The following is a 22,309-nucleotide window of genomic DNA, read 5'->3' on the forward strand; positions in this document are numbered from 1 at the left end:
CCCTGTGCCATTAAATAATAAAATTAGATGCACTTTAAGGTGCACTTAATGAAGGTGATAGCACTGAGAGTTAATGCAGTTCATTTGTAAAACTTAACTGTTCTTGAACTTTTAGGAAGCACACTGTAAAGACACAACCAATACCCCTTTTATGAAAGGGGTTGGTTTTCTCTATGGATTCATAATTTACTTATAATTTGCCTCTCTTAGAAGCCTGGTAGACACAAATGGAGTCTATGAAGCAAATTCATAGGCTGACTGTAGAAGTGTTTAGAGATTACATTATCATTTCCTCATTGTACAGTCATCTTGGCATCTTTGATTTCTGTATTTTCGGATTTAGCCAACTGATAATGAAAACATTATAAAACAAAACAAAACAAAAACAAAGATGATAAAGACCTTTTTATCTATACTGAATATATATATAGGCTTTTTTGATAACCATTATGCTTCAGATAATAAAAAGTATTTATATACAGTAATTAGATTGAGTAGCATTCTATAGATGATTTAAAGCAGTGATTCTCAATCTATGGTATGTGACCCCTTTGGGGTGTCACTTATCAGATATCCTACATATCATATATTTACATGATGATTCATAACTAGCAAAATTACAGTAGCAATAAAATTATTTTAAGGTGTGTGTGGGTAATCACAACATGAGGAACTATACTAAAGGGTTGCAGCATTAGGAAGGTTGAGATCTACTGATTTAAAGTAAGTTGGAGGATGTGTGTAGTGGCTATTCCACTGTAAACAAGGAGCTTGGACACCATGGAATTTGACACACATGAGATGAGGGAGGTCACTGGAACCAATACCCAATAAACACCTAAGGATGACAAGAATATCTTGGCTTGAAAAGGACTTTCTGATCTTCTTCACATTATTTTGACAAGTATTTGTGAAATGCGTTGTTACTGGGCAGACTCCACGCATAGAAAAATGACTAAGTTCTGGGTTTTGTCTTTTAGAAATGCATAGGGTGGAAGTCCTCTCTTCTCTCCTCTCCTCTCCTCTCCTCTCCTCTTCCTCCTCCCCTCCCTCCTCCTCCTCCTCCTCCTCCTTTTCTTCTTCTTCTTCTTCTTCTTCTTCTTCTTCTTCTTCTTCTTCTTCTTCTTCTTCTTCTTCTTCTTCTTCTTCTTCTTCTTCTTCTTCTTCTTCTTCTTCTTCTCTTGAGACTACCCCTAGTACTGAAAGGATGGTAGCCATTTACTGAGATCTAACAGTTCTGCTAACACATACAAAAACACAGAAAACAATTAAATATAAAGTCATTATTTTTTGATAAAATGCAAGCTTAGGCACAGTTTCCAAAATTTTTCAGTGTTATCAGGTAGTATCAATTAATTGATTGAATATATTTGTAAATTTGATACACTGATATACCACGTTATGCATGAACGACTATGGAACAGAAATAAAGAATACATACTCTGTCCTCCTTTGCCATCAGCATTTAGATACATGTGAAATTTTTGACTTGCTTTTTAACGTGTGCAATTCCTACTTATTATGCAAACTTAGTAGAATCAATTTGAAAAGAACGGATAAAATATCAGTCTAACCTACCCATGTCTTAATGTTAGCTCCCCAGAAGAAACAACACTGGAGAAATACTTTTTTTTTAATAAAGATGTATTTATTTTGTGTATACAAGAACCTATAGCTGTCTTCAGACACACAAGAAGAGGACATCAGATCCCACTACAGATGGTTGTGAGCCATCATGTGGCTGCTGGGAATTGAACTCAGGATCTCTGGCAGAACAGTTAACCCTGAGCTATTTCTCTAGCCCTCTGAAATACTCTTACTTAGCTTGCGTGATGATGTGGAGTACCACTACTCTCCATTTTAAAAATACACACATCCAACTCGCCAATTGGGGCAGCCAGGGTGAAGAAGAAAGGTTGAACTTCTTGTCCATATGACTGATCCCTAACTGATGGTCTCCTGGGTGATTCAGACTGAAACGCACTGCTGCGGCCTTGGTTGACTCACTTTCCTTGGGCCAGCACAGCTTTCTTCAATCAAAAATGTCTGTCTACCCCTTCATGGACTTTCTTGGCCTCTTGAATTTTTAAAAAAAATTATCCCCCATGCTGAGCAGTCTCTGTGTTTCATTGCTTGCCAGAATGCAGCTTTCCTGGGTCACAGTGAAGCTCTTGGCTTTAAGAATGCACGGTTTCTTGGTATTACAACTATTTCCTTGAGTTCTTGTTTCAAGACAAAAATATGTTAATAAATTACAGCATCTTTCAGAATCATTTTATCTTTCTTAATGAATTTATCCTTACTAGAGATGTATGTTATGGTAAACATGGTATCTTTAGATGACCAAGGCAAATGCTGGGAGGCAAAATGATATTTTGTCAGCAAAGGACAAGGTTGGTAATCGAACACAGACTTCCTGATTTGCATAAATTTCTCATCCAGGAACATTTCTCATGATCTTTTCTCCTCAACATTTAAAAGCCATGCAAGCACATGCTAGGCTTCCAGTAAATGCTTGACTGTCCTTGCCCAAGTTTTCATCCAATGAGGCAGCCATTACAGTTCTGTTTGGCATAGCTGCCTCCTCTTCTTCTCTCTCCCCTGCTTCTTTTTTTTTTTTTCATTTTTTATTAGGTATTTCGCTCATTTACATTTGCAATGCTATACCAAAAGTCCCCCATAGCCACCCACCCCCTCTCCCCTACCCACCCACTCCCCTTTTATGGCCCTGGCGTTCCCCTGTACTGGGGCATATAAAGTTTGCGTGTCCAATGGGCCTCTCTTTCCAGTGATGGCCGACTAGGCCATCTTTTGATGCATATGCAGCTAGAGTCAAGAGCTCCGGGGTACTGGTTAGTTCATAATGTTGTTCCACCTATAGGGTTGCAGATCCCTTTAGCTTCTTTGGTACTTTCTCTAGCTCCTTCATTGGGGGCCATGTGATCCATCCAATAGCCGACTGTGAGCATCCACTTCTATGTTTGCTAGGCCCAGGCATACTCTGACAAGAGACAGCTATATCATGGTCCTTTCAGCATAATCTTGCTAGTGTATGCAATGGTGTCAGCATTTGGAAGCTGATTATGGGATGGATCCCCGGATATGCTAGTGTCTACATGGTCCATCCTTTTATCTCAGCTCCAAACTTTGTCTCTGTAACTCCTTCCAAGGGTGTTTTGTTCCCACTTCTAAGGAGGGGCATAGTGTTCACACTTCAGTCTTCATTTTTCTTGAGTTTCATGTGTTTAGGAAATTGTATCTTATATCTTGGGTATCTTAGGTTTTGGGCTAATATCCACTTATCAGTGAGTACATATTGTGTGAGTTCCTTTGTGAATGTGTTACCTCACTCAGGATGATGCCCTCCAGGTCCATCCATTTGGCTAGGAATTTCATAAATTCATTCTTTTTAATAGCTGAGTAGTACTCCATTGTGTAGATGTACCACATTTTCTGTATCCATTCCTCTGTTGAGGGGCATCTGGGTTCCTTCCAGCTTCTGGCTATTATAAATAAGGCTGCTATGAACATAGTGGAGCATGTGTCCTTCTTACCAGTTGGGGCATCTTCTGGATATATGCCCAGGAGAGGTATTGCTGGATCCTCCGGTAGTACTATATCCAGTTTTCTGAGGAACCGCCAGACTGATTTCTCCCCTGCTTCTTTTCTTCTTCCTTTTTCCCATTCTCTTTCATTGTGACCATTGTCGCCTCCCTTAGACTCATGCTAACACGACAGGAAAGTTTAATAGGTTATACAAATACTGTGAGAAGGAGCCCACCTTTTTGGATATGCAGATGTGGTTCACCAGGCTTGTAGAAGGCATGGCATCTTTATCAAGTAGTGGATGGCCTGAAAACTGTCTTAAATGAGTACTAAGATACAAATGTACGGTGAAAACAGACATGCTCTGCAGGGGAAAAGTTGTTCCTTTTATATTTAGGGTCAGAAAATACTTCAGATTAAGAGACGAAATGCCATCTAAATGGCAAGAATTCCAAATGTCTTATCTGTTTATATTAGTGACACTAATATATCTGTTTATATTATTAATCACTTTATCATTTCTTTCCAAAGTGTTTATTGAGGTACTGTGAGGTAGGCATTGTTCTGGATGCTTGGAATGTATTATTCCCACGTTTGGAATAATGTGTCTGTCCAGATGGCCAGGGAGATAGAGCATGGTCCATGCTGTCAGTGAGAAAGAGTCTCCCTGAGAAGGGGGGCAGTAAGCTGAAGCCAAAAAGAAATAGGTAGGTGAAGAAGATGTGTGCACGTGTGTTCATGAGTGTGCCGGGATGTGTGGATTAGGGCAAATAGGCATGTCATTAAGTGAGCATGCAGAGTACGTGGTGCCTGTGCTCTGCTCAACCAGAGCTTCCCAAGCGGCAGTGGGGCATGTGATGTGCTAAGTTCTGACCAGAAGTCATCCCTCTTCCTGTTTTATGCCTTGGGATCATCACTAATTCTTTCCTTAAAAAGAAAGATGAACACCTATTCACAGATGAACATTTTAGTGTAAAAACTTAAAAGGCTTCAGTTGCTTGAAGGATTTACACATGTCGTAATGGCTTTCAATTGTATTTACGCCCTTATTCCCCCCACCCCCCCTTATTCCCACTAGTCCCCTTTCTCCCCTTCTACCTTGATATCTTTTTAAATTGGAGTGTGGCTGCAGGTCTGCTTGCAGGAATATCTATTAATCATTTTTTAAGAGCTCTAAATCACCCTTAGAGCGGCAGTTTATCAGATCTGTGAGGAAAACAGTAATGAAATAATCCAGGATTTCTTTTCCTCAAGGTTATCAATTAGAGCTTACCTATGGTCATGGGGGAAGGAAGGCTGGAGAGGTCTGCTTGCTTGCAGGCATTCCATACAGATAGAGTGTCATCTGCACTGTGCTGATCAGGACAGGTCCAAACTAGCCAACTTGCCAGCACTTATGGGAAGGAAGGAGTTTTTAAGGCCACTCTCCCCTTCTTAAACCACAAAAGAGGATAATTTCAGATTGATCTTTTTAACATGGAAACCGCACCTACCAAGAATGTGGCCTTCCTGTTGGCTGGCTCAAGTTTTCTTTTCCCGTAGGAAACTCTGTGAGGAGTTATAATCAAAAGTTTCTTTTGCATGCTTGGCCTCAGAGGAGGTTGGGTGATCTGGATGGCCATGATCATGAAACCAGGGTAGTCTGTGATACTTGCCTTTAGTGTATGGGGATACCTTCAAAGAAGCCCCAGAGAGCAAAGCTAATGCAAAAGTACAGCTCTCATCTCCAGAAGGATGAGAGAGCTTATTCTGGAGTCAAATAAAGACAAACCTGTTGTCTATTTACATTTCTGCTCATATAATAGACACTGGATAAGTCTCAGTATGAGGTGCCAAGCTGGATATTGTAGACACTTAAGAGAGGACAGTTACAATAACAAAATCCTTTTACAAGGAGATGACAACTGTGATTGCATAAGCACACACTCCATCATGTATGTGTATTCTCACACACATATGTGAATGCTCATATACATATCTACATAGATACACATGAATATTTAAGGAACTTCATGGGAAGACGCTGCCTGTTTTTATGGTTTGAGTTGGGAGTCGTTCACTGCCACAGAATTGTCTGAAATAGATGTCTTCCATTCTCCATCTGGCTTAAGTGGTGTGCTTTTGGAAGGTAGTTCTTTTCCCCTGTATACCAGATGTGAAGGCTGTTTGAAGAGTCAGGCTGGAGGCCAGCATGGTGACTGGCACAGAGATGCCCCCGAAATGACACAGCCCAGTAACAGTTTGAGCAGGCTGAGCAGTTCACAATGCGGTGCTGAGGTGAGAGGGCAGCTCCAGCACATCTTCGTTGTGACATTTTAAGAAGCCCTTTAACTTTTTAAAAACCCTAATATTGTTTCCTTAGCAATATTCTGAAGATGATAAACCTTTTCCTAAGCTTATTGTGAAGGCCAAGTGAGATGAAGGCACAGTGGGTGCCTAGAGTATTGAGAACACTTACAAACTGTTGTGTTCAGTTGTCAGAGACGCCTGGGTGAGGGAGTGACCAGAAGACACATTGCCAGCTGTTTCTCAACTTTATCTTCTCATATTATTTCTTCAAATGGCCAAGAAAATGGCAAACAACACACCACCAGTTGCTGATTTGTTCTTCCTCCTCAATTCCATCAAACCTTTTCTTCATTTGCTTGTATGAAGGGATAGTGGGGGAAAAAAAGCTAGCTTTGTAGATAGTTATCTTTTAGCATGTACTATTATTTCACTTAGTTTATTAATGAGGAAATCAGAAAAAAAAGTTAGAAGAAAAAATAGAGCAAAAGAACAAAAAAAAATGCCCATAAAGATTTTTAAGTTACATACATTGAATAAATAAGAGTGTTGTAAGCAGGTCAAAAGAAAAATCATGTGATAACATCCTTTAAGGTTTTGCCCTAAAATTTACTGACTTGTAAATTCTCTGGGTTGTCACTCAGAAGTAGGTCCCCTGGAACATTCACATAGCTGTCATTTTAGAACATATTCTAGAGTGCTTATCTATCTATCTATCTATCTATCTATCTATCTATCTATCTATCTATCTATCTATCTATCTATCTATCTATCCATCCATTCATTTATCCATCCATCCATCCATCCATCCATCCATCCATCCATCCATCCATCCATCTACATACATATCTCTCTGTATTAGAAAAATATGTTGCTTTATTTCTACATTTAACTTCTTGCCTGAAGTTTGAAAAATTTTCTTCCTCAACAAGTAGCTCTGGCTTATTACATTACTTTTTTGATAGCAATAATAAGGAGATATGAGAAAAATGTTGTGTTCTTTGGGGAGGAGTTAGAAGGTGTGTATGTGTGTGTTATGGATATGTATGTGTGTATGTGTGTATAGCATAGAATGTATATAGAGGTTAGAGTCAACTTGTGGGAGTTGGTGCTTTCCTTCACATTACATGGGTCCAGAAATTACACTCGGGTCCTAAGGCTTTGCGGCAAGCTTCTTCATTATCTAAGCTATCTCAGTGAACTAGCATATCTTTTTTAAACAGGAAGTATAGATTGTAACAGGTCTTGATGCAAGAAATATCTTTCAAAGAGGATAAGAAATAGCTCATTTTAAGGCCAAATATAAGTGACCCTGGCCTGGGAACATAGATCTGGGTTACAGCAAATTCCATGTTCCAACGACAGTAGTTTCATGAAAATTTCATATTATCAGAACAAAGAAAGCCATAAATCACCATATATATTAAATACAGTGGTGGAAATATCAGTAGGTGGGGTATGATAAAGTGGGAGAAATCTTAGCTTTGGGGTTGGTAGGCACTAAGGGGTCTGTTTGTACATTCCAAAGGACTTATCTAATAGTAACAGAGGTGTCAGGTCACACACAAAGGTGGGCAGTAAATGCTATTAATTTGGCTCTGGACTTGTACAATTCAAGTCTCTCCATGTTATTAAAGTTCTAATTAGCCTACCAGCCTCTCTACTTATGTGTTTGCCCCAAGAACATTTATTCACACAGGGAAAGAAGGAAGACAGGAATTAGTGAAAAGAAAGGAGTTGGCTTTGAAAGAGAGGAAGCCGTTGATAATGTGGGACACAGAGAACTTTCTGATAATATGGCAGGGTTGACTCTGGCTTCCTTAGAATTCTTGTCCTATTAAAGCTACAACCTTCCACTCTGGTGAGGGGGAAGAAGTGTCAGGGGCTCCTCAGAGTCTGCAGAGAATGTTGATGGGATCCATGCTTTATTAACATGCTCCCCCTCTTGGCCTAATGTTCTTTATATACCCAAAGTGCCTTTCTCTGTGCTTTCTTTTTATTTATTTATTTATTTATTTATTTGGGTATTTATTTCATCCAATGCTATCCCAAAAGTCTCCCACCCACTCCCCCACCCACCCACTCCTAGTTCTCTGTGCTTTCTTAGTGGAACTTAATTTATCCTCCTGTTCCTGTAGTGGGATAGATGTTCACTATGCAGTTACCTTCAATGGCGAAGCCATCAGCAATACCACCTGGGACCTCATAAGCCTTCACTCCAACAAGGTAGAAAACCATGGCCTTGTAGAGATGGATGATAAACCCACTGCTGTCTATACAATTAGTAACTTCAGAGATTATATCGCTGAGACGCTGCACCAGAACTTTTTGATGGGAAATTCCTCTTTGAATCCAGATCCCAAGTCTCTCCAGCTCATCAATGGTGAGTTAAAAAAATCACTCGTGATGTTTTTTTTTCCTTTTTCAATAGAGTGTGGTGAAGATGCACAAGACAGGACCCATCCTGATAAATGGAGCTTCCGCCCTATACTCATTTGGGATAGATTAGTCATGGGCTTCTTGCAGTATTCTCCATAGAAGGTCACAGAGCAGGGCAAAGTGGAGAACAGATCGGCAGTTAGAAATAGTTTAAAGGGATGGGAACCAAGTGTGATATAAAGGAAAGGAGAGCTTGAAAACGTGAATTACAACAGGCTGTGGTACTGTAGTGTGAGCTGTTGAAAAAGGCCACTTGGTTAAGGCTTATGAGTCAGCAGAAGAACTGAGGAGCTGGAACAGAGGAGGAGAACGAATGGAAGTGGGCTGAGAGAGCTGGGTGTGATGGCTATGGACATCCCATTAGGGGTCATCACGATCATAAAGGAGAGAGGGACCCTGTGGGTTTGGAGGATAGAATGGTCTTCCGCTCAGTCATCCCAGGACAAAGCTTGCTTATGGGCAAGCGACTGTATCATCTTAATTCATCAGAGACAACTAACTTATTTGTTGTCATTGCCTAGTTTCTAATAAGTTCTAACATATTTGTTGTCATTGCTCAGTTTCTGTTTGCTTTGCCATGATGTCTTCACTTTATGGATCCTTTAACCTTGAAAACATCCATCACAATGTACTTTACTGAAGGGAGAAAATAGGAAAGATACCAGTTGCTAAAGTGGAAAAATATGTCTCTCTCTCTCTCTCTCTCTCTCTCTCTCTCGCCCCTCTCCTCCTTTCCCTCCCCCTCTTTCTTTCCCTCTCTCTCTGTGTCCTTTCCTTCCTCTCTTTCTCTTCCTCTCTCCTTCCTCCCCCTTGTCTCCCTCACCCTCCTCTCCTCTTTTTTTCTCTCTTTGGGCATGTTCAGTCTACAGTGTATGTGTGGAGGTCAGAGGACAATCTGTGGGAGTCTATTCATTCCTTGTACCATTTGGAACCTGGAGGTTGAACTCAGGTTGTCTTGCTTTCCCACTAAGCCATCTTGCTGGCCTTAGTGATTAATTTTTAGAGGAAGAGGTTAGGATAAGTTAAATGTCACACTGTAATTGATCTAAGAATGATTTGTGAGTTATGCAGTCCTGAGACCCAAGACGTGTTCTGCAATACTCCAGAATTGCTGTATGGCTAGATAATGTGTGTGGATAGAAAACTGGAAGTAACAAAAAAGAAACAGGAGCAAAGTACAGAGGGAGCATGGTTATTTAAAATCTAGCTTTTGCCTTACTTCAGTGGTTCTCAACTGGTAGGCTGTGACCCCTCTGGTGGTCGAATACCCCTTCACAGGGGTCACCTAAGATGGTCAAATAATGCAGATATTTATATTACAATTCATGACAGCAACAAATTATAGTTAGGAAGTAGCAACAAAAAATTTTATAGTGGTGTTGGGGGTGTGTGTGTCACTAGAACATGAGAAACCACATTAAAGGGTCACAGCATTAGGAAGATTGGGAACCATTCCCTTATTTGAACATGGTCTCATGGAAGTTCAGCTTTTTGATTGGCCGACAGTCTGTCCTGTGGTACAGATTTCTAAGTTTGGTTTGCAATTTGTTTGTACACTAATTCAATCAGGCTATGGCTCAGGGTTGGAAGGACTGAGTTTTGTGAGCACAGCAGTTTACTTTGGCCATGTTAATTTGCCGTAACACCTTTGGAACAGTCTCTTCCTGCAGTTGAGTGTGTGTACAAGTGCTGCCAAGTGTGTGGATCACAAATACAGCAGTGCCTCAGAATTCATTGTTTACACATTGTCTTTTCTCAGTGAGAGGAGTTTTGCTCCCCCAAACAGAAGACATAGTTTGGAACACCCAAAGTTCAAGTCTTCAGGTGACAACATCCTCTATTTTGGTAAGCCGTGGTGCCTTATCCCAGTCCCAGCCCTGAGAGCTCTCTCCTTTGCAATCCCTCCTGCTTACTTTGGTATTATAAGTCTTCCAAGCTACTCCCATTTCAAGCATCCATTTGCATGTCCTCTGGATCACTGCTCACAGTGGTAAGCTCAAGGGGACCAAGCATTGGCTCAGAAAACTTAACCCTTCCACAGTGGTTAAATAAAGTCTGCATTGCCAAGCTCCATGTGTTGGGGAAGAGTTGTTTGTTGCGCATACATGTTTGGGGCTAATGGAAGCTGTGAGTACCCACTGAGTTATTTTTTAAGTTTCCTAGAAACCATTAAAAAAATTTTTTTTTTTTTGGTAGAAAGACTACACATTGATGTTCCTAAGTTCAGAGTAGAAATTTTATGTCAAGGATTATAGATATTAAAGGAAGTTGAGATATGGCAGTATAATAGGGTATGGAGGGGGGAAAAGAGTAAAGAAATTGACTAGCTGAAAAACAAGAGGAACTCTAAAATTAGACCCCCCTTAAGTAAATTTCACTGTTTATTGTTATTGTATGTGCGTGTATCTATAATGTAAGTGGGGGATGCACACAAGTGGGCACACATCGTGACACAGGTGTGGCAGTCAGACGACAACGGTGGGAAGATGGCTCTCTCCTTCTACTTTTCTTGTGGGTTTAGGGCCATTGAGCTCAGGTCACTGGCGAGCATCTTTGCTTAAAGAGGCATCTTACCTGCTCACAGCTCTCCTTTCAAATTGGAGTGAAGCATTTCCATTTGCACATAAACTCCCTTTTCTCCCTTTTGCTCTTACTGTCCTCTTTCCCCTCTGTATCTTACTTATAGGGAGATATCGAGGAGAGAAGAAAACACTTCCTCAAGTGCGGTTGAGGCGGCAAGGATGGTATCCCCAATGCCAACATAGGACCCCTTATGTTCAGATAGCTCAGTGATCTCCTGGACACAGGGACATAGGAGGGGACTCTCTTCCTAACCAGCATCCACAGATCACATTCTTGCTTTCTTAAAATGTCCTTTTTTTGTGTGTCATACCAACTGTTTGAAATACTTGTTTCTTAGCATCAGTATTGCAATGGGAAATGTTTTAAAATTATTTTTTGAGATTAATATTATATAACTTCCCTCTTTCCTGCCTCCCCTCAAAACTCTCCCATGTAATAGTCTTAGTCTCTTTGCAATTTATCTTTTTCTTTAATTATTGCTACCCGCATGCACACACACACACACACACACACACACACACACACATCTAAATGCACAGATACAACTTGCTCAGGCTGTCTACATTTTCAGGACAACAATGGAAATTTAGAAAGCAGACTTATTTGACCCCTGATCTATATAGCCATCTGTTTTACTGAGCACCCTAGCTTTGAGATGTGGAATCATAGGAAATGACCTTTTCACTGAGAGCCGTTTTAGAGAAAGGATGGTTTGGGGTAGATGGTACATTAATGAATTTGCTTACCTCTCCATTGAAATACATTTATTTTGTGCTTGTCATGTGCCAAGTACCAGGGAAACGAAAATGAATTAGGTGTGGTCCTTTCTATGAGACGTTTCCAGTCTGGTAGTAGACAGATTTCTAAACAAATAAGATGACACAGTGTTACGGGGAGCTCACCAGAGATGACCACTCAGACACTGTATAGCCAATTAAGTCTTTATTTCCGCCAGCTGGGACCGCACCCAAGTGTTCAGGGACCCAGGTGTGGCCCTGAGTGTCCAGAACAGTCCAGGACATGGTGATTTTAAAGGCAGAGACCCTATCCCGGCATCCTGTTTGGCAACTGCTGAGGGCTTCACAGAGTAAACAGTTGGAAGCAAGCAGTTTTAACAGAAGCTAAGGTTAGCCAGCTGGGAGGAGGGTGGTAGTTCTGCACAAACAGGCAGTTAAGATGACCGGTTAACTGGAAGAAGTTCTACACAAACAAACAGTTTTAACAAAGACTAGGATACATCCTGACCTTTGATTCTTAAAATATAGTTGGGTAGTTTTCCATAAGATTCTCCCTCAAGGAGATCAGATTCTAGTTAAACTTGGAAATGGTCCTGAAATACAAGATGGAGGAAACCCTGCCCTATCTTGTCCCATCACAATACTTCCTCTCCTGGAAGTCCATCCATAGTATAGAGGTATAGAAAGGCAAGGTTATCCTCAGCTCTGCTTCTCCTTATTCAACCATCCTGGGGGCTTTCCTAACTCTAGGTATTTGTGATGGCATTTTAAAGGCACAGTGTAAAGGTCTGGAGATGACCATAAAGGCCAGTCCATAAAGTGCCTGCAACTCAAACTTGAAGAACTCTGTCCATATTCTTGGCATCCACATAAAAAAGTAGATTGTGGCAGTGCTCACCCATGATCCTAGTGCTGGAACAGGGGTGCAACAGGGGCCCCAGAGTTTGCTGATGAGCTAGTCTAGCCAATCGGTTCAATAAGAAACCCTGTCTCAAAAACTAAGGTAGAGTTCTTCACATGGAAATTAGCACTGGTGAAATTGGCCAATATACCATTAAACATCAAATTAAAAAGAATTTATGACATGAATTTGTTACTAGAAACAGGTATTGATACAGAAATAGGGAAACCACCCATCTCAGCTCTAGGGGAGGACAACAGTATCGAGAAAACCAGAGCCCTGGCGTGGTTGTTGTTGTGGCTGTTTTGCTTTTATGGATATCTTTTCTGTACCTGTAATATGCATGTCGTGATTGGATTACATGATTCTCTACAGTCTTCTGAGGTTTAAAATTGGATGCTTTAATCATTGTTTAATTTTCTTTACATAGTATTTCTTAAAATAAGATTTAACAATAGAATGTCCAAGTGTTGTGTTTCTGTATGTTTTCTATTTCTGAAACCTACTGTTGAAGTAAGATTATCACTATATTAATACAAAGTTGGGAGAAAGAGAAAAGTGTACTTTGAGGCATGTAACAATTTCATGGGTGTGGCTTCTTATTTGAGACAACCACACAAAATTGTGATATGATATTAAAGGCCCCTAATTAAAAATCTTTTGAAACGATGGATAAAACTGTTAATTATCCCTTCCTACTATGTGTAGTGTGTTTAGGTCTTTGTCAGAAAGTTGCACGTATAGATAACTTCTGTGTACTTAAAGTCATTTAAACTAAAATGATAGAAGAAAACAAAACATCCAAAGCCAAAGAATAAGTATTCGGTCTCACGGATTCACTTTGTTTAGTGTCTTCTAAATATGATATTTCACCCACCCTTTTAACAGGTGAACTTTGAGTGACCACACAGGTTTTCAGTCGATTTTCAGACTAGTAACTAGCTGAAGTGGGGTCTGATTCCAGAACTCTTGCTTCAAGAGAACTTGTGTTTTTCCCATCCAATATGACATTTCATTATTTCTTTATTTATTTATTACAAAATTTTTGATCGAATACTTTCTTTATTTACATTTCAAATGTTATCCCCTTTCCAGGTCTCCCCTTCAGAAATGCCCTATCCCCTCCCCCCCCCCCCCCCGCCTCTATGAGGGTGCTGCCCCACCCACCTACTCTGATCCTCCTGCCCTGCCCTGCCCTCCCCCTACACTGGGGCATTGAGCACCCATTTCTGTCTCTCTTTTCTCTATGATATGATTTAGCCTTTCTCTCCCTCCCCAGGATAATACCCTTCAAGCTGAATGGCTCTCAGCAGATACCACCACCACCACCACCACCACCATTTCACCATTTGGTTTCAGCTCCAGTTCTCCCTCAGCCACTGGCAGGGAACTCCAGTCACAAAGTGCTTTGCGTGACGTAGTGTCTACCTCCAAGTTAGCTTCTCCCACGAAGGTGGTCCTCAGTTCTCTCCCAGAGATTTTAGGGGGTAGCAGCTTGACTCTTCATTCTGTTACCCCAGCAGTGCTTCAGCCTGACCTGCCTGTGGCTCCTGAGGGAAGGACTTCTGGATCGTTCATATTAGAAGATGGTGAGAAACTTTAATCACTCTTCATAATCCTTTACTGAATCAGGGGACAGGGACTTTGAAGAGATTATAGTGAAGAGGAAAACATGATAGCACTCACTAGGGAGAAAATGGCTCGGAAAACCTGAGTTTGAGAAGAAAAACACATTTAATCAGTCAGAATGGAAAATAAAAATCATTGTATCTTAACAAATGGACTTGGGGAAGTGAAGTGGAAATCAATTAAAAGATATTTTGAAGATCATATTGAAGAATATAAAATTACTGTGACCACTACTAACAAAATACTTTGCCTGGTTTAATGTCATGAACTGTATCAAAGAAGATTATTTCGATAAATCTTAAGATTAATTATGAGGCAACTCTGAGGATTTAGCCTCTAGTAATATTGAGAAGAGGAGAATAGGAGCTAGGAAAACCACAGAGAGATGAGGAGAATAGGAGCTAGGAAAACCACAGAGAGTGATGGAAATGAAATAGTTAATCCTCTAGGTCAGTGGTTCCCAACTTGTGGGGTATAATCCCTTTAGGGGTTGAACAACCCTTTTACAGGGGTCACCTAAAACCACTGGAAAACACAGCCATTTACATTATGATTCATAACAGTAATAAAATTACAGTTATGAAGTAGCCATGAAAATAATTTTATTGTTGGGAGTTGCCACAACATGGGGAAATGTCTTAACGGGTTGCAGTATTAGGAAGGTTGAGAATTATGTTGTGGGATGAACTGTATGTGTGAAAGAGAAGGTGAATAAAGATAAAAATAGTGGGTCTAGAATTTTGAACATGGAGGAAATCTGAAGGATGATAGACAATAACCATAGAAGAGGGAGAAATACAATTTCCAGAAAAAAACTCCCTAAATTTCTAGTCTTCTAGTTCAATCTGTGTTTTTTAATATGACTGATTCTTCATTTTCATTGAAAAAAAAAAAGTCAAATGCTTGAGGATTATTTCAATCATCAAGACTTCATCTCAGAGATGGGGATTATATTCAATAATGCTTATTCCATACAATGAATTTCTAATCATATTTTTCTGTAGTATAGATGTTAAGGTCAGCCATTGTTCCTGGTAACTGGAGAAAATAGATAGCTAGTTTTACTGGAGAGCTAGGTTTTCATTTGTAGATTAACTAATGGGGAACTGTTATTTTAGGGTTAGCCAGCACTGAAGAATTAGAAGATACTTCTATTGATGGATTGCCTTCAAGCCCATTAATTCAACCTGTGCCAAAAGAAACAGTACCACCTATGGAAGACTCTGACACGGCTCTCTTGTCCACACCACATCTGACCTCTTCTGCTATAGAAGACCTTACTAAAGACATAGGGACACCTTCTGGCTTGGAGTCCTTGGCTTCCAACATCTCAGACCAGTTGGAAGTGATCCCATGGTTTCCAGACACCTCTGTGGAAAAAGACTTCATTTTTGAAAGTGGCTTGGGTTCTGGGTCTGGGAAAGATGTAGATGTGATTGATTGGCCATGGAGTGAGACTTCATTAGAGAAGACCACTAAACCACTGTCAAAGTCATGGTCTGAAGAACAGGATGCACTATTACCAACTGAGGGTAGAGAAAAATTACATATAGATGGCAGAGTAGATTCCACAGAACAAATTATTGAATCATCAGAACATAGATATGGAGATAGGCCCATACATTTTATAGAGGAAGAATCCCATGTTAGATCTACTATACCCATCTTTGTAGAGTCCGCAACTCCACCTACATCTCCAATCTTTTCAAAACACACTTCAGATGTACCAGACATTGATTCTTACTCACTTACCAAACCACCCTTCTTACCGGTAACTATAGCAATCCCTGCTTCCACTAAGAAAACAGATGAGGTACTCAAGGAAGATATGGTACATACAGAATCATCCAGTCACAAAGAACTTGACAGTGAGGTTCCAGTGTCAAGGCCAGATATGCAGCCTGTGTGGACCATGTTGCCAGAATCAGATACAGTTTGGACAAGAACTTCTTCCTTAGGGAAATTGTCCAGAGACACATTGGCAAGTACACCAGAGAGCACTGACAGACTCTGGTTGAAAGCTTCCATGACACAGTCCACTGAATTGCCTTCAACCACCCACTCCACCCAGCTAGAGGAGGAAGTAATAATGGCGGTCCAGGATATTTCATTAGAACTAGATCAGGTAGGCACAGATTATTATCAGTCCGAGCTAACTGAAGAACAACATGGCAAGGCTGACAGCTATGTGGAAATGTCTACCAGTGTTCACTACACAGAGATGCCTATTGTGGCTCTGCCCACAAAAGGAGGTGTCTTGAGTCACACCCAGACTGCAGGAGCATTGGTGGTTTTCTTCAGCCTCCGCGTGACAAACATGTTGTTTTCAGAAGACTTGTTTAACAAAAACTCTTTGGAATATAAAGCCCTGGAACAAAGATTCTTAGAACTGGTAAGCACAGAATGACAAATGTGAACATTAGTGACTATATATAACTCCCTCCCACCCTCAGCACACCATGTCTGAGCCCTGAGAAGGGGTTTTCCATGGGCACAAATTTCCTGTCATCCCTAGGTAGCATCATGACTGTGGGGTGATAGGAGAAGAGTAAGACAGGTGAATGCCAGAATTGGAGACAGAAACATGACGTCAGGGTGATGTGACAGGTTAGATGCTGAAGATTGTATGCCAGGAATTCTGAGAGTGAAATTAGGTCTGAAAGGAAACCTGAAATTCATTGTGTGTCCCATCTTTTGTGGGAGCCCATCAGTGAAACTGAATAAATAAGCTCTAAGCATCCAAAAGGCTTTATGAGTTCCATAAGGTTTCTAAATATCGCTATGAAAATCTCCTAATATTCTTAATTTATGCAATTAAACCATTTATTTTCTAGTCAGTATGTGAAATGAAGGTTCTCATTATGGCACTGTATACATACATACCATTGTCCTTTGCTCCACTAAGCACCACATCCAAGCCCCTGTTTATCATCACCCATCCAATAGTCCATTCCATCTTCCCAAATTTTATGTCTTATCTGTATATATGTATATTATGGGGGAAGAGCCATCCATGATATGTATGTATATAACAATATCAGCGTTAAATCTAGTTATGCATATGAAAACAATTTGATACTTTATTTCTTTTACCTGTTGTCCTTCAGGGACAGAAGGTTTTGCATTTTGCTGAATACATGCTGAAAAGGAAAAACTCCCATGAGCATCTTTTTGTTTCCCTTTGTATGTTTGATTGTCTTTCTGGGATGTATTCAACAAAATGGTAAGCCTTGGCAGTAAATGTGACCATTCTGTCACTTGCAGCTGGTTCCCTATCTCCAGTCAAATCTGTCAGGGTTCCAGAACCTAGAAATCCTGAGTTTCAGAAACGGCAGCATTGTGGTGAACAGCCGAGTGAGGTTCGCCGAGTCTGCCCCTCCTAATGTCAACAAGGCCATGTATAGGATTCTGGAAGACTTTTGTACCACTGCCTACCAAACCATGAACTTGGATATCGATAAGTACTCCCTGGACGTGGAATCAGGTAAGGAGAGTGCATGCCACTGAGGGCTTTTTCATAGAATCTAGGTAGTACTCTGTGTGTTTTCTTTTTCCTCGAGTCAAAGTAAATCAGACACTTGTATGAAGAAAAAGTATTGTGTCATACAAAGTCCCACACCTTGAAAATTAGCAAACAACATTTCAGGGACATTTCAAAAGGTCGAGTAGACAGTGGTACCATTGTTCTTCACCCTCCATTCCCTTTGAACACATTCTTTCCTGCTCTGTCACTTATCCATGGGACCTGCACTTGGTTTATTGTTCTTTCTTCTTTCAATAGATTTTACACACACAAACACACACACACACACACACACACACACACACACACACACACACACACACAACCACTTACATTCCTAAATTGATTCCCTTTAAGTTTTATGAAAAGATCACTCTGCATTCTGCTGTGTGCTACTGGTTGGTGAACGTGGGGCCTTCCACGTGCCAGACAAACCAACACTGAGCTACATCCTTAGCCAACAGTTTTACTGTTGAGACAGGACCACTGAAATTGTCCAGGCTGTCTTTGAACTCTGTCTGCAGTACAAGCAGGTCTTAAGTTTCAATCCCCTGTCTCATCTTTTGAAGTAGCTGGGATTACAGACCCGAGCGTCATACCATGAGGGCATGTTTCACTTTCAGTATTTTTCTACACTGAGGAAGCTTCCTTTTAAGTACCAGATGTATTATTTAATTGCCTGACAATCCCTGCTTGACTGAATTTGATGTATTCCGTGTGTATTGCATTGAACATATTTAAGAGTGAACTCTTCTTTTGTGCATCTTCTCTCTCTATTTAACCTGTGCTTCTCCTTCTCAAACAATGGACTATTTATCTCTCCAGCTGCTTAGGACCAACACCTAGAGAAACTGGAAAGTCACTCTTAATTCCATAGTTTCCATCACCCTAACTTTCAACTAGTCACCAAACTTATATTAATACTGAATTCTAAACTATCCCAATCTTAGGCTCTTATCTCTATTGCCGTGGTTACTGGTGTATACAAATGAACATCATGTCTCATATGGATTGCTTTTCCTACTGCTCTGGCACTTCCACCTGCCTGTTCTCCAGACAGCAGCCCTATCACTCTTTGTAAATCAGTTTTTAAATGATTTTACCTGGCTGCTGTCTGTATATCAATGGTGGCTGGTTCAGTAGTTACAAGGCCCGAACCCCAACTTCTTTCCCAATATTACCCAGTGAAGCTAACCTTTTGGCTCACCATATTCCAGTCAAATTGTGTGTTTTAGTTCCTCAGACACCCAAATCTTTCTGTGGCCTTAAAACCTTTGGGAATTTCTACCCTCTTTGACAAAATCTTTCCCCTTACCATTTAGTTTAGGCCTTGGGTGCAGATGTTGCTTTTAGCAATCCTTATACTGTACGCTGGACCTGTCCTGTTTGTTTTTCTCTAACATTATGTTTATTTCCCCTGTAGAGTTTATCTTGTGTTGTTACATTGTGTGAGCAGTATTTAGTAACCGTTTATGAAAGTTGCACTTTCCATAAGAACTGAGAGTATGTCTGTTGTAGTAAGCACTTAGTCAGACCTTAGTACGGTGCTCAAAGTACCCGAGAAGGTATTTGGAAATATAGTACATGTACAAAAGGAACCACTGACTTTGTTTGGAAGAACTTGATGGGGGAGAATATGGCAGGGGCCTGGCATTTTATATTATCTTTTCCCTTCCATATACTAGGGTCTGGTGGCTTTGAGTAGGAATCAGGTAGAATGTCTATGGTCATACTTGTGTCGTTCTTTTATTCTCTAACTGGTTTGAAAATACCACACTCCCATAGAGTAGGCACAAAGTTTAATTTTAAATTATTACTGTTGCTTTATGTCAACATTGGCTATGGTAAGCACAGCTTGTATTTTACCCGACTTTATTCCCCTTCAATGTTTCCAAGAATCTTGCCCTCATTGGTGGGTGCTTGCTTCCTTTGAAAGCTTCAGGAAAAATGCTTTCTTACTTTTTCATATTTTTTTATATTTGCTGAAAATCTCCTGCATCCCTTGGCTTGTTAGTTCAGCATTTGCCTCTGACTAAACGTGGCGTTCTTCCCTGACTGTGCCTTCGAGTCTAGCCCTCCCTCCTCTAAGAAAGGTAGCAGTCATGAATGGCCCAGCCCAACCCAGTTATGATTTCTTTTTGACATGATCAACTCTGAAAAGTCTCTATTTCCATAAAAGGTCACACTTTGAGGCTCAGAGTGGGTTTAAATATTGAGAGGACCCAATTTAACTTAGTATGTTCTGTCACTCCCCAGATATGGCTGAGAGAGATCCAGGTCCCTTGAACCCCAAGAGCGTGGTCTTGTGTATATCATCTTTAAGCTCCAGAACAATGAAAATCATTTACTGATTTAAAAGACAGTTTCTCCGGAAATGAAGAGACTGCTAATTTTTGATCCTCTCTAGCTAAGCTTCATACTTTCTCATCTAGACACCTGTGATTATTCCCAACCATTAAGCTCTATTTTCAACATCCCTGCTACCATTTTCCAATTTTGCTGTCCACCCACGGCTATTCACCGTGGAAGAACACACGTTGGGATTGTGGTAGACCCAACCATAGTTAATAGCTCACATCACTTTTGATCAGCTATTGTCCTACTTGTTATTACTTTTGTCTTTTTCTCTTCTCCTACCAGTGAAGCAGTAAGTTACTGAAGACAGAGTATTGTCCAGAATGGCCTGAGAAAGCACATGGATGGTTTTCTATCAGTAGTTAACACAAATCAAGGATCCTCTGGGATACCCCCAGCCATGAGGATATCACCATCCCCCCCCCCCAGGCTCTCATCCCATGTTAATAGCATGGGACAGTAACACAGTATTGTATGTAGAGTAGAGGTAGCCTCTAGCTGAATGGCTTGGTAGAAGTAAAGAACTCTTAAAAATTTTGTGGAATTTGGATCTCTGGTTACCTGATAATGACTTTAAGGTTTCTACATGTATAGGCTTGCCCAGGCCATAACCTTTTATAATTTGGCTCCAGGTTTTAGAGAAATCTGACACAAACAGACTAATTTATGAGGAGTCAAAACTTTTGGTGGTGCTAGTCAGGTCTCGGTGCATCTTTATGATTCAGGATGGGGATTTTCCCATGGTGCTTTGAGGGAGAGCTTTCTCCGTGTATCTCAGTTCCTGTGCTTTGACGTTCTTTGAATCATTCTCTGGTTTGTTTGATGCTTTAGGTGATGAGGCCAACCCTTGCAAGTTTCAGGCCTGTAATGAATTTTCTGAGTGTTTGGTAAATCCATGGAGTGGAGAAGCAAAGTGCAAATGCTACCCTGGGTACCTGAGTGTGGATGAACTGCCTTGTCAAAGTCTCTGTGATCTACAGCCTGACTTCTGCTTGAACGATGGAAAGTGTGACATTATGCCTGGGCATGGAGCCATTTGTAGGTATGTTACAGCTAGAGATTTTGACATTGAAGGTTATATATACTTTGTCTGAGGAAAATGGGTTGACAGCATAATTGTAAGGCAATCACAATAATGTTTCGCATGTTACAGCAGCAATTAGATGGATGCTGTCTAATTCTCATGAGAAGACTGGGTCATTTGATAGGCTGGAATCACATAATCATTAGGGCTATTTTATGCTGTTAGGAAGCTATGAATGTGTCCTACTGAGAACACTTAGATTAGCTGGAGATCTCTGTGTGTTGTCTCCAGTGGTGGTGAGATCATCGCCATCACATAAGATTTATATGTAAGATCAGCACTTCACATGTAAAAGTTCAAAGAAAGGGGGCTGTACTCTTCTTATTCTCTCTGTCTCTGTCTCTGTCTCTGTCTCTGTCTCTGTCTCTCTCTCTCTCTCTCTCTCTCTCTCTCTCTCATTTTTGAGACAGGGTTTCTGTAGTCTTGGATATCTGTCTATCCTGGAACTTGCTCTGTAGACCAGGCTGTCCTCACACTTACCAAGAGCCACCTGCCTCTGTCTCTGCTTCTCAAGTGCTAGGATTAAAGGTGTGGGCCACTACTGCCTGGCAGATTTTATTCTTTTAAGATTTATTTTATGTGTTTGAATGTTTGCCCACATTTAACTATATACATCTTGTATGTGCCTGGTGCCCACAGAAGTCAGAAGGTGTTAGATTCCCTGGGACTGGAGTTACAGATGGTTGTCATGTGTGTTCTAGGACCCAAATCCTGGTTTTCCATAAGAGCACCAAGAGTTATCATCTGTTCAAAAGCCATCTTTCTAGTCCCTGGACTTTACTCGTAATGACTCTGTGTTTCTTGTATCATATTGAGTAAGTATTCAAAACGAAAGTGACAGAAATATGACGTTTTTCTAAGTGATGGCAAATAGATGTTCCTCTAAGTCTAAGCTATAGTTGTAAGATCCATTGCAGTAACTGCAGATGCACAGAACCAGTTAGACTGACCACCACCCTTTTCTCACCACTGCCCTCAAAAGAACAAAAACAAACAAAACACCCCTCAAACATAATGACCTTTAGTTACATAAGCATGAATACATGATGGAAAGAGGAGGGAATGCTGGGAATAAGCAGGAGGAATGTAAATAAGACATTCATATGTGAATGTAAGCATTGCCATCGATTCCCCAAACAGAAACTAGCAGGAGGTGGTCCAACTGCTTTTATGTAATAAAACTTTAATATATAAATATTTATATACATATAAATAAAATATATTTA

At 40.5% G+C, this 22,309-nt stretch overlaps 1 protein-coding gene across 3 annotated transcripts in view; it reads left to right on the forward strand.

The window, feature by feature from the left end:
* The window catches only part of Impg2 (interphotoreceptor matrix proteoglycan 2), a 69,915-nt gene that overhangs the window by 40,294 nt on the left and 7,312 nt on the right, over positions 1-22,309 (forward strand). For 2 of the 3 annotated variants that reach the window (XM_017316971.2, XM_017316970.2), the window contains 7 exons: positions 7,971-8,215; positions 10,031-10,116; positions 13,772-14,081; positions 15,240-16,513; positions 17,386-17,605; positions 20,831-21,041; positions 21,785-21,898. In XM_017316971.2, the coding sequence (XP_017172460.1) occupies positions 7,971-8,215; positions 10,031-10,116; positions 13,772-14,081; positions 15,240-16,513; positions 17,386-17,605; positions 20,831-21,041; positions 21,785-21,898 (2,460 nt within the window). The remainder of the gene's footprint in view (positions 1-7,970; positions 8,216-10,030; positions 10,117-13,771; positions 14,082-15,239; positions 16,514-17,385; positions 17,606-20,830; positions 21,042-21,784; positions 21,899-22,309) is intronic. The other variant, NM_174876.3, reaches the window with a different exon arrangement.

Source organism: Mus musculus, chromosome 16 (assembly GCF_000001635.26).
Source record: "Mus musculus strain C57BL/6J chromosome 16, GRCm38.p6 C57BL/6J".
NCBI lineage: Eukaryota > Metazoa > Chordata > Mammalia > Rodentia > Muridae > Mus > Mus musculus.